The 12,553-nt window shown below is 33.6% G+C and overlaps 1 protein-coding gene across 17 annotated transcripts in view; it reads right to left on the reverse strand.

Annotated features, from left to right (window-relative positions):
* The window catches only part of LOC111508534 (uncharacterized), a 71,311-nt gene extending 59,378 nt beyond the window's left edge, over nt 1-11,933 (reverse strand). For all 17 annotated transcript variants that reach the window (XM_074181584.1, XM_074181576.1, XM_074181588.1 and 14 more), the window contains exons 1-5: nt 11,540-11,933; nt 10,693-10,992; nt 8,823-10,363; nt 3,488-3,607; nt 3,292-3,408 (exon numbers count right to left, since the gene is read on the reverse strand). In XM_074181584.1, coding sequence (XP_074037685.1) covers nt 3,292-3,408; nt 3,488-3,607; nt 8,823-10,363; nt 10,693-10,992; nt 11,540-11,653 — 2,192 coding nt within the window. In that variant the 5' untranslated portion in view covers nt 11,654-11,933. The remainder of the gene's footprint in view (nt 1-3,291; nt 3,409-3,487; nt 3,608-8,822; nt 10,364-10,692; nt 10,993-11,539) is intronic.
* Between the last annotated feature and the right edge of the window lie 620 nt (nt 11,934-12,553).

Here is a 12,553-nt window from a genome sequence, read left to right on the forward strand (position 1 = left end):
AACAGAAAAAAAGAAGCTGTGAACCTCAATCAAATATGGAATCCCATTCTAAGAAGTTCAAGAATAGCAAACAGTATGACGACAGAGAGAAAAAGTCAACGGATATTATTGACAAATTACTTAATACAGGTACAGGTAGTATCACGCCAGACTACCCAAATCCAACATAAACACAAAAACTTTCTTTCCCAAAAAATTAATTACTCCTAAAAATATACCCCTTTCAATTCAAAAACATAAACACGTTTTACAAAATTTACCTATGCCAGGTAAAGGTCTTAGCACACCTGATGAGTCAACATAAGTACGCGTTAAGCAGCCGAAATATCCAGTCATTGGAGATATCAACTCAGGATGTATGAACCTCTGAAGAAGCTAGCCACTCGCACAAGCAAAAAATAGTGACACTGAATTGAAAACAATTTGATTCATGCAGTTCAGAACCTGAATATGTACACCCATGCAATATACAATACCAACTTTCTTGATGCTGTTTTCAGAGAGGATTTTTTTTGACAATATTCTACTGAAAAGAAATCGAAAATCTGTTTAGTTAGGAGGCTCAGATAAGTATAACAACAAATGAACCCTAGATACGTACAAAATCCCAGTATCCCACACACTTACACACTCACCAGTCAGGGGACCACCATGCAAACACTATACACAATAAAGGCAGGAAAAACCACAGACAGGCAAAAAGAAGTTCGAGCACCAGAGACTGATTTCAAACCAGAAGAGCTTACATCTCAATCTAGCAAGTGTCAAGCAGAAGGCTGAGAAACACTCGGGAGTAAGCGGGTTGGAAATTCTAGCTCTGCACACAGTAACCGTGTGGAAAAATAGCTTCGGCAACCGCAAGGGAAAACGGTGATGGCTCTTCAGTCAGTCAATACTTCAAGATACTACTTTTTTCCTCACAGTCCTCATACACTGCTGAAGATATCTTCTGCAGTAGCAGACAAAATGTTTTATACTTTAAACCATGGCATGGCCTAGATTTTGTTCTCTTCATTCGTGACTCTGACCATGAAAGCCTATATTCTTTTATTGATTCAGAGAATAGTTAAACTCTTGAATTACCAAAGTCCTGTCTATTGTTTCAGGGTTAATTTATGTACAACTGTATGGGTCTTTATCTTCCTATATTCCTAGGACTAAATACTCTTTGTTTTTCAGAAATTATTCTATAAGACAATATATCATTTCTGATTTTACTAAATTAACTAAATTCTATCCAAATCCAAGATAGAGTAAAACAAAACAAAACCGAAGCGTGATGTTCACATGATCGCCCAGTGTCAGATGGGAAGGGCAGCGTTCATTGGTGAATTCGCCTTCTTGGTACAAGTTTGGTACCAGCACAGGGTTGTAATCAGTCGTTTGCGTGTTTGTATGGCGTGCGTTATAGTATATTGTTTAAAATTATTTTCTAAGATGTCAGTACAGACACTGCTGATGACACTGTGAGCTATCCTCTGAGTCCAGCCAGGAAACGATCCAAAAAAAGACATTTGAGTGTTGAGATGAAAGAAGTGATTTTAAATGTGTTCAAGAAAGAGATGGAAGAAATTAGGACATTGACTGTCGAAGAAGTCGTATCGAAAGTTTTCAATAAAATTGGAGTGTGTTGTGCTTCGATTTACAATGTTTTACGGGGATATAAACAAAATCACACATTTTCCAAACCGAATACAAATCAGAATCGTCAAACCATTATAAAATCGATAGATGATGCTGATAAACATGCAATCAGGAGGAAAGTTCATGAGTACTTTTTCAGAAATGAAATACCAACGATAAACAAAGTACTCACAGAAATAAATGAAGATATTTTATTGCCAAGTTTTAAGCGGTCAACATTTCATAAAGTATTGAAACATTTGAATTTTGTATGGAAAAAACGAGGGCGCAATAGGTTATTATTGGATAGAGAGGAAATTGTGTTATGGAGGAGAGAGTATTTGACCAAAATTAAATATTATAGGGAACAACAGAGAAAAATTTATGATATGGATGGAACCTGGGTTAATGCTCGTCATACTACCCCTAAAGTATGGGTCGATGAAACTGTGACCTCATCTAGGATGGCCTTTCTAGATGGACTATCCACCGGATTAACAAATCCATCAGGTACTTATATTTATATTAAGACCTGCCTCCATCTCAATATATAAAAAGTAACCCTCGTATTTGTTTTATTTACTTACATATCTCTTCATAATTTCAGATAAAGGAAAACGGCTTATTATTTGTCACATCGGCAATGAGAATGGGTTTGTTGCTGAAGGGCTGTGGTGTTTCGAGTCGAAGAAAACTGGAGATTATCACGAAGAAATGAACGGTGAATCTTTCGAACAGTGGTTATCCAAAGTTTTACCCCATCTGGAGGATAATGCTGTGATTGTAATGGACAATGCACCTTATCATTGGGGACGGTTGAAATCCAAAATTGGCTGCGATCAAAGAATATTAGCTTTGAAAACTCAATGCTAAGAGTACAGCTACTAAAAATTGTCAAGGAGCGCAAGCTTGAATACCAAAAATATATAGTCGATGAGATGGCAGCAGGCCAAAACAAAATTGTCCTTCGCCTGCCTCCATACCACTGCGAGCTCAATCCCATCGAGTTAATATGGGCGGATGTGAAGAATTTTGTAGCTCAGCATAACACCACGTTATCTCAAGTACTTTTTGATGAGGCTTTGATGAAGAGACAAATTCATCCAGTTGAATAATTTTGATTAATATTCCTTTTGATTTGACATAAAATAAAAATTATCAATAAAGAAATAATTACGTCTCTTTTCATATAATGCTTGAGTGCGCTGTGAAAAATCCAATGAAAATCTTTTAATATTACACATATTATCTGCATTTTTCCAGTTGAACTGAAAAACTTGTACATTTCGCTCGTTATTATAAAAAAGTTTTCCTAAGTATGATATAGCATTTGCGATCAACAAGATGTTGGTTCTGAATACGACCCTGGCCAATTCTTGGGATTTTCAATATCACGTGCGCAGGGCATGTCAATGTTTACATCCACTCTATCTTGGATTTGAATTTGCTTTAGAATCTGGGAAAAAATAACAATAATGGTAGCTGAATCATTATGGACTGCTTTGCAACTACAAAAAACACAAAAAAACAAGTTGTTAAAAAAATTTTTGCTTTATTTGAAAAAAAAAAAAGTTAAATGTTTTTCTTTTGTAGCAATGATTATAACTAAATTTTTTTCTAACAAACATTTTTGGCAGAAATTATCTATTTGTTTGTCCAGTTACTTACCTCATTGCAGCTAAATTATCCGCAATCATTCCATTTGCTGGTATAGGGAAAAATTGTTGTATTCCCACATACCGGTTTCCGTCAGGAGTTATAAATGATTGATAGTTGACCCAATTACTAAAAAAATGGTATTTCAGAAATTGTTTTGAAAATATCAATAACACAGTATATAACAATATATTATAATTCAACTTACTTTTGTTGAATTCCAGGTGCCAATAAATTCGCTGAAGGTAGTCCTGTTGGTAACACAATTCCTGGAAGGTTTCTGGGACTCGGGGAGTTTTTCTTTGATGTTTGGCTTTGAGCAGGGTTCCTCAAAAAATATAAATGAATATAAATAAGTTTTTTCTTTTTCCTTCATTTCTGTTGTAAGAGAGACAATTATTATCATTACTTTTACCGAGTATCACCATGAATAGTTATACTAGCAGTTTTCTTTCTTTTGTTTTCTATTCAAAGTTATACCGGGTGTCAACGAATCTATTAGACAAGTCATAATTTCTAGACTATTAGGAGAATTGAAATGAGATTTGGTATAGTTGAATGGTATGTGGAGAGGAATGTTTTCACATATTTTTCACTTTCCGGTCACTTCCGGTTTCAGCGGAAATGGCTCCGGTTCTGAATTTTTAAATGGAACACCCTGTATATTGTAACATTTTTGGATTTTTGAGACAATTCTGGATCAGAAACTGACATTTCCGGAAGTTTTTCAGCCTACTTGATTTTTTCAGAGTCACTTTTAAAATTGCATCTAGGTGGCCATGATCGGACGTAAACTAATCTATGGACCTCAGGTGATATCAGAAAATTGCAATAGCGGAGTTTTAGTGACTAGTGTGTTGAATATGAATGAGACAAGTTTACAAAATAACATTTTCGTGTCTAACTATTATTTTTCAAATGGCGACCATTTTTTGACAAGCAATTTCCGAAAAAAGGATTTTTTGACGAATCTAACGTTACTAATTTATTTGCGATTGGATCAACAAATTTAACTAATAATTTTAGCGATGCACTTAGATTTTTTGCAATATCCTAAGTTCTTGAAAATTCCACTATAGTAAATTTTCAAAGTGCATCCCTCCTTGTTCAAGACACATTTCAGCTCGTTCAATTGTTTCTCTCAACACGTTTTGTAACATTTGAGGCGATATACTTCTAAATGCCTGTTGAATCCTTTCTTCTAAGATTTCGAGAGTGGCTGGGGCTGTTGCATAGTAGACCCTTTCTTTTACATATCCCCAAATGAAGAAATCTAACACAGTCAGATCCGGTGAGCGGGCAGGCCACCGTACTGGACCGTTGGTTGCAATAACTCTATTATTAAAATGCTCTATTAAAAAATCAAGTACGTCTCTGCTATTATGGGGTGGTACTCCATCTTGCTGGAAGTAAATTTGCCGTAAAACTTCTAAAGGCATATCATTAAGATGATCCTCGATTTCATTTTGAAGAAAACCCAAGTATCTAACCCCTGTTAACTGACCTTGAAAGAATATTGGACCAATTATTCTGTTTCCAACGATACCAGCCCAGACATTGACGCCAAACCTTTCTTGAAAATTGCCCTCTCTCATTGCATGTTGATTTTGTTGGGCCCAGTACCGACAATTCTGCTTATTAAACATGCCATTATTTGTAAACCGTGATTCGTCGGAAAATAGAATGAAGTTGATAAAATTTGGGTTAACTCTATGATTTTGAAGCAACCAATCACAAAATACTACTCTTCTATTGCCGTCGTCAGCATACAAATGTTGATGTAACTGATATTTAAATGCTCGATATCCGTGCTTTTTCAGTATTTTTCTTGCTGATTCGTGACTTATCTGCATTTCTCTACTAATTTCTCTTAAAGAAACCGTTTTGTCAACTTCTACCATAGCAAGAACGTTAATCTCAGTCTCCTCATTTATGACAAACCTCTGTTCTGCGTCTCGATTTCCCTCTTGCCTAAAACGACTCTCAACATAGGGAAAATACTGATGAGATGGGTGTTGCCGATTGGGATATCTCTGAGCATACAACTCAGCAGCTTTCCTTGAATTTCTGTGGCATTCTCCAAACAATAACAACATATCCACTTTTTCACTTTGAGTATACATTATTTCGACGAAAAATTAAACTAAAATTAACGAAAATCAAGAGAAACTTCTACTTTCTGCTCATAAAGCTTATGTCACTGTCATAACCTAGGTGAGCGTTTTGTTCTCCAAAGTGGACTTGATGGAAATAACCGCAAAATATTATGCATCATTCCTATCCATGGCACCCTTGACAAAAGTAAATGAATTTGTATCGAGTATTTTCCTCAGTAATATTTAATTTATGTTCTTATTTGTAATCCAATCGCAAATGAATTACTATCGTTAGATTTGTCAAAAAATCCTTTTTTCGGAAAGTGCTTGTCAAAAAATGGTCGCCATTTGAAAAATAATAGTTAGACACGAAAATGTTATTTTGTAAACTTGTCTCATTCATATTCAACACACTAGTCACTAAAACTCCGCTATTGCAATTTTCTGATATCACCTGAGGTCCATAGATTAGTTTACGTCCGATCATGGCCACCTAGATGCAATTTTAAAAGTGACTCTGAAAAAATCAAGTAGGCTGAAAAACTTCCGGAAATGTCAGTTTCTGATCCAGAATTGTCTCAGAAATCCAAAAATGTTACAATATACAGGGTGTTCCATTTAAAAATTCAGAACCGGAGCCATTTCCGCTGAAACCGGAAGTGACCGGAAAGTGAAAAATATGTGAAAACCCTCCTCTCCACATACCATTTATCTGTACCAAATCTCGTTTTGATACACCTAATAGTCTAGAAGTTATGACTTGTCTAATAGATTCGTTGACACCCGGTATATCATTGTTATATTATATACATATATCATGTCAAAATTGAACATGATTTGTTAACTTGTTATTTTATCTACTACTAATCACTACTGATGTATTCAATGATGTCCTGAAATAGGGTGTTACCTGTTAAGCAATAAATGATATTATTATAATGCATCCTGAGACTTAGTCATCTCCTGATGGTGCTAACTTGGTTAGCGAAACTTGCATTGAAAGATAGCATTTTGTTATGGTGAGGTAAAAGTATTTTCGATAGATTAATTTCACGCCAGATTCCAAATTCTACTTATCAAATTGCATAGAAATATTCATCAATGAGGTAGAGGGCTTTACTCGCCAGTAAATGTTTTGAAATCTACTAAATTTTGATGTTTTTTGGTAATTTATTAAACACCTTGACGCCCATTAACTTAGAACCTGTATTCTGTTGATGTTAGTCAATTAAGTAACTTCTGTTTTCATAATTATTCAGATTTAGTGTCATAAAAGAATTTAAGTTTTTGAAACGTCGTAATGATTGGTAAGTGTCGATTGAGGCTATAGTTAAAATACTCAGCTATTTAAACAGTTCCTTACAACTGTTTTTTTACAGGGACAATACATTGAATGTCCGTTTTTTAAAAACAAATAAAAATGTCTTTCTCACTTTCGTGAGCAACCCCAGACTAGCATATCATTCAAGATGCATGACAATAGATAAGTAGAACAAAATTTTCAACTGTACTGTGTAACTGATATAAACAGTAACAATTTGTTTACTCATTCCATAAATTTGTGTTTTCCAACTACAGTTTTCATTCCTAGAAATTTAATTGACTGTACTTGTTTCAAGCACTTGCTCCTAGTTTTAATTTATTAACTATAGTCCTCATTTAAGATTGAATTATTTATTATTCTGGAATCAGAACTTGCATTATTGAAGTCTGGCTAGGTTTTATCTACCGCTGATGTATGTATTGGTTATTTTAGCTTTTTGAAGATTATCTGGGAAGACACCTTCTTCCAGAAGCAATTCAGATGGCATTTTATTTCACTACCATTAAACAAAAAATGGAAAACAGATCCTAAAAATATTCCGTTTTAAAATTCAATGAAATTTTTATGACTGAGCCTCGGAATGTGATTGACTGTTTCAATGTGTATATGTATGTACTGTAATTGTAACAAGAGCAGATTGGTCTCTTTCAGTGACATAAAGTCGTAATATTAGAAAAGAAATACAGGCTTTGTCTCGTAATGTTATCCACAATGGTGCTGTTGGGGATGAGATAAGTGTCTTGCCCCGAAATTTCGAAGTACACCGTTGAGGATGATAGTATTCCATGTATATGACATTTTTTTATTGATATCCTTTCATATATCAAACTGTTTCAATTCCATAACAAATGCTTGTAGTACAAACGGTGTTTTCTGTAATTCAATGTTCATATGAAAGTTGTTTCAAAAGGTTTTTTTCTTCAAATATCTGAAAGAAACTCAATATTTTATTTTAATTATTTTCTTCCTTCCTTTTTTTTGGAGTTTCCCAAATTCCTTGTTCAATGATGGAGAAGTAGATAGCCAAAAGTTTTGTTACCAAAAAAAAACCATCTCTCCTAAAAATATTTTCACTTTCATCATGAAGAAACATCTTTCTTCCTCCACCTTGTAACTGGTAGACAGTGAAAAAGATATTTGCCTCTTTTTCATTGAGTATACTACTGTGAATAACATCGTTACTGTCCAGTTTCAAAAGTTGAGCCTTAATGGCTATTTGTTTAAATTTGCTTCTTAATATTTTTTCCATTTGGCTGGTTTTCTTCAAATATTTATTAAACTGACGGAAACTTCCAAATCAACACTAACGTCATTAAGATGTAGTGCAATTCAAACATTAATTTTTTTTATGTACAATTATGTAAGACGAATGTCTTCTTTTAGTGTGGAGCTGCCAGTTTCGAAAACTGCTATAAATTATAAAAGGAAAACACAATATTCAACGAAAGTCATTTTTTGTGGAGGAAAAAATCAGTTTTTTTATCGACTTTTTTGGGTAATTGTTACCTTCCACAATCTAAAAAATATAAAAATTATAATGGAGAACTTTATACAAGTGTAGAAAGGCAAACTATTTAGTTTACCCCGATAAGTTACTGCGTAAAAATCAAAGTATTTTTCACAAAGAAAAATCTTCTATTTATCAGTAACTTGTCGTATTTAACAATTTTGCCTATCAAAACAATGATTAAGAAATAATACTTATCTTTTACGTTTTGACAGATGTCAAAGAAGTTTTTTTAACCAAAAAAGTCAATAAAAAAACTGAAAACACAATGTTTCTCATTTTTTTTGCCAGCCTTACCCACCTTCAATAATGAAACCCTGAGATGCTCCATTTTGGCTAATAACATATTATTTTCATGTTTTATATTTTTTTGCTTAGTTTCAAAACGTTTCTATATACTTTTAGTAATTATTCGAAAGTTCATCATTAAATAAATTTTTTTATGAATACTTTTGTTATTTGTTACTGTTTGCTTTTCCCAAATTCATAATTTTTTATTCAATCCTAACTATTGAATATAAATTTTAGATTATCCTAGGTAACTTCCTAGATATTTTGCTTCGGGTTTGTACATTTTTATAACCTTGTTTAAATTTATGAAATTTCTTCAACTAACCTCTTCCTGGCTGGTTCAGCAATAGGTTCTTCATCAGAGTCAGATTGACCACCGATCCCAACTCTGAAATCAGGATCATTGTCATTATTATCCCCTTCATCACTTGACTCAATAATCCTCCTTTTTAAACGATTCTTCGACCGAGTATTATACCTTCGTTTCCTCTTACCATTACCTTCAGATTTTTCACTCTCTCCACTGGAAGAAGCAGTTCCAGGTTCTTTCTTTACAGATGTCTTCCACAATTGTGGATTTGATATAATCTTAACAGTTTCCGTTGGCTCTGCATCACTGGTCAGATCAATTTCAATAATATTACTGTTTACAGAAACTATTTCTACCTCGTCATCCTCTCTATTGTTTTTGCTGGATTCGGTGCTGGGTTTGGAAATTAGGTCTTCATTGGGAGGGTCACTAGGAACATTGTTTATGTTTTCACCAAGAGAAGGACTAGGATCTACATTAGCAGCCTTAGGATCAGTGCTAGAATTGTTCCCTTGGTCAGCAATAGGAGCATTATGAAGTTCAATTTGATCAGTGACAATGTCATTACCACTTTCTATACAGGTGTCATTATTTACTCCAACGTCACTACTGACATTATCGTTAGGTTCAGAATGAGAGGTGCTATCAATATTTTTATCGAGATTATTTCCCAAGTTATTTTCTAGATCTTCATTTGCTCCATCATCAAGATCATTACTAACATCACTACCGTGATCGTCATTTAGTAGATCATCATTCATTTCACCATCACTGAAATCGCTATCGAGATCAAAAACATTTTTTTCAACAGGATTGTTACCAGCACTTACTTCCATATACATATTGTTTGTGTCATTTTCAACATTGAAAGTTGGTTCCATATTCAACTGTGACTCAACATTTGATGGTGCCACAATATTTGATATTTTATCAACATCCAAAGTTGGCTCTATATTTGATGGTGACTCTACATTGATTGATTTTTCAACACTCAATGTTGGCTCAACCCTTAGTGTATGTTCAACATTTGATGTTGGTTCAACATTTGATGTTGGTTCAACATTTGATGTTGGTTCAACATTTGATGTTGGTTCAACATTTGATATTGGCTCAACGATCAACATTGACTCAGTATTCACAACTGATTTGACCTTATTTTTTCCAGTTTCACTATGTTCATTTTCAGTCAAACTATCAGGAATCTGATTTTTCCTCTCCTGTTCCATATTTTCATCAGAATTGCATTCACTTGAATCTGTACTAACCTCAAACTCCATTGGTTCTTCCGTTTCTTCCCTTTCTACTTTTTGGTCCGCACAAATATCCAGTTCCGTTTTATAAATGGTTCCAAAATAATCAATTACTTCTGGAGGTTCTGTCTTCGAAATAATCAACTGGTGAAGGTCAAAGAGATTAAAATTTCCAGGTGGGTTAGTTTTTATGTAATTCATAATTTTTTCTTCATTTTCCATACATTGTGAAATGAAACTGAAATGATTTTTCATTGACCTTAAGCAAGTTTGACATAAAATAGGGTTTTTGGTAAGTTCCAAATCCTGAAAAAAAATTCATAGCTTATAATACATATGTAATCAATAATACCAGGGTTAATATTTTATTCTAAGCTAATCATCCATTTCTTCATTAAAAAACAAATTTGAAAGGAAAGAATTATCAAGTTCTAATTGATCATTGAGTACTACAAGAGCTGAAAAGTTCCGGGTCTCAATATCAGTTATACTCTCACAAAGAGCAACTCTTAAAAAGCACTCATTTCAAATTAATTATAATGGAGCTTGACAGATTCAAAAAAATCAAGTGAAAAATAGTGTTGTGATTTCAACAAATATTGATTTATTGTTTGGGTCATTCTAAAATCACTTACCATTTCTGGGATGCATTTTTGAAATCTTTGTGTCAATAAACATTTATTATCCGGTATCAACCACTCACACGAGTCCCAATCCACTAATTCTAAACAGGTTCTGCATATTTTCATCAAACTTTCTTCATTAGTTTGTTCTAATCCAAGTACTTTCTCCAAATCCACTTGAGTCGTTCCATCATTTGTATAGTTATGAATGTTATCTTCAATTTCAAGGCATGCCGTTTTGAAGGAAAAGGCCTCTTGAAGACTACGGTCACATTCTTCACATACTATCACATTTTCGCAAACATCTAAATTCTGAAAGGAAAGATATCTATTTATATACTTCACATATTTCAATACACTTATATATTGAAAATTTCAATTAGATTCATCTGTTTTGTCTTGCTACATCGTTTTTTCTCATATGAAACATTATGTGACCTCACAAATGTATATTTTCAAAAACCTGTGAGAGCCGTTGAAATGAATTTTTACCATTTGGAGTTTTATTTCAAGGTTTTGGGAAAATGAACATATATTGTTTATTTCTGAAACGTTATTCGAAGGGGGTATATTTTAATTTAAAATTTATAAATTCTTTGTTTTGGAATGTAAAGGCTGAATTTATGTTAAGGAGATTTATTGACAAAATGGAGAAATACCAATGTGAATTATATTTAAAGTCAAAAAATTTCTTGGCAAATTTTTTAATTTGCTCTTCATATTTAGTAATTTACTTTAATGAGGTTTTTGGTAAACGAAAACCATAAATAGTTAAGGACTGTAAGGACGAATGTTGAATCTGACTGAGGGATGAATCGGAGGATGATATCTAAGTTCGATTATCTGAAGAGATACTTACAACATTAGGAAGAATTATTTGAATCATATCACTCCTATCTCCACTGAGATAATAAAAACTTTGGGAAACTGCTGTCAGACATAATCTGCAAATGTGTGGTTTTTCTTCTTCCATTTCAATGATTCTTTCACAAAAGGTTCAAATAGTAAACTGGAAACATGTAGATTCAGTTTCTATTTGCTAGTTTTAAACTTTTGGCTAGCCATTAACCTTCACATTATCACTACTTGAAATACTTCCAACTTCTCCTTTGAACAGCACATTTGCACATATTCAGTTTTCATATTCTCAATACTCCAATATTGAAACTTTCATTTGAAATCTAACAACTTCACTGTGTATATAGAACACTAATCTTGCTGAATGCCCATTATCAAAAAATTGAAAAAGAATTCTTTATCTTCTTATTGGCTTCTGGCTTTGGCTTCTAGGTCATTATCCAGGTTTCGATAGGTTTGTTACGGTTCTTAGTTTGTACTGTCCCGAATCGACCGAAATCAGTGCGTCAGTTGTAAACTGAAAAAGTTTCCGCGACAATATGTTCAGTATTCAGTTGGGTGACTGTTTTCTGACTGTTAGGAACAGTCAGGGCAGAAAACCAGAACAGGCTGACATGATATCCTGTATTTTTTCTCTAGCTCTGCTTCTTAGGCAATTCGCTAGTTTTCGGTGATTTGTGATATCACCTTTTTTGAAGGCGTTCAGTTTGTGTCACTCTAGGTAATACCACGAATACCTGCATCGATGTAGTTAAAATATTTTTTATCTTGATCGTCCTAAATGACTATCAATTCAATTTTGTAAATTTATCTTCAGCTGGGTTCCACAGCTCCGATGTACGAATGGTAATCCGTGATCGTATCATCATGTGAAAATGAATAATTCACATGAGCGCGAATGTTTATCCGGAACAAATTTCAAAGAAATCTGTAGTAACTGTGTTTTGTTCACACTAATTTCATTCCAGATCTGTCATTCCCACCAAAAGTTATTCGTTCTCTCTGCTTGATCAAA

This window comes from Leptinotarsa decemlineata, unplaced genomic scaffold (genome assembly GCF_025532065.1).
Source record: "Leptinotarsa decemlineata unplaced genomic scaffold, Ldec_3_MD MMD2_tig00026314_RagTag_RagTag, whole genome shotgun sequence".
NCBI classification, from domain to species: domain Eukaryota; kingdom Metazoa; phylum Arthropoda; class Insecta; order Coleoptera; family Chrysomelidae; genus Leptinotarsa; species Leptinotarsa decemlineata.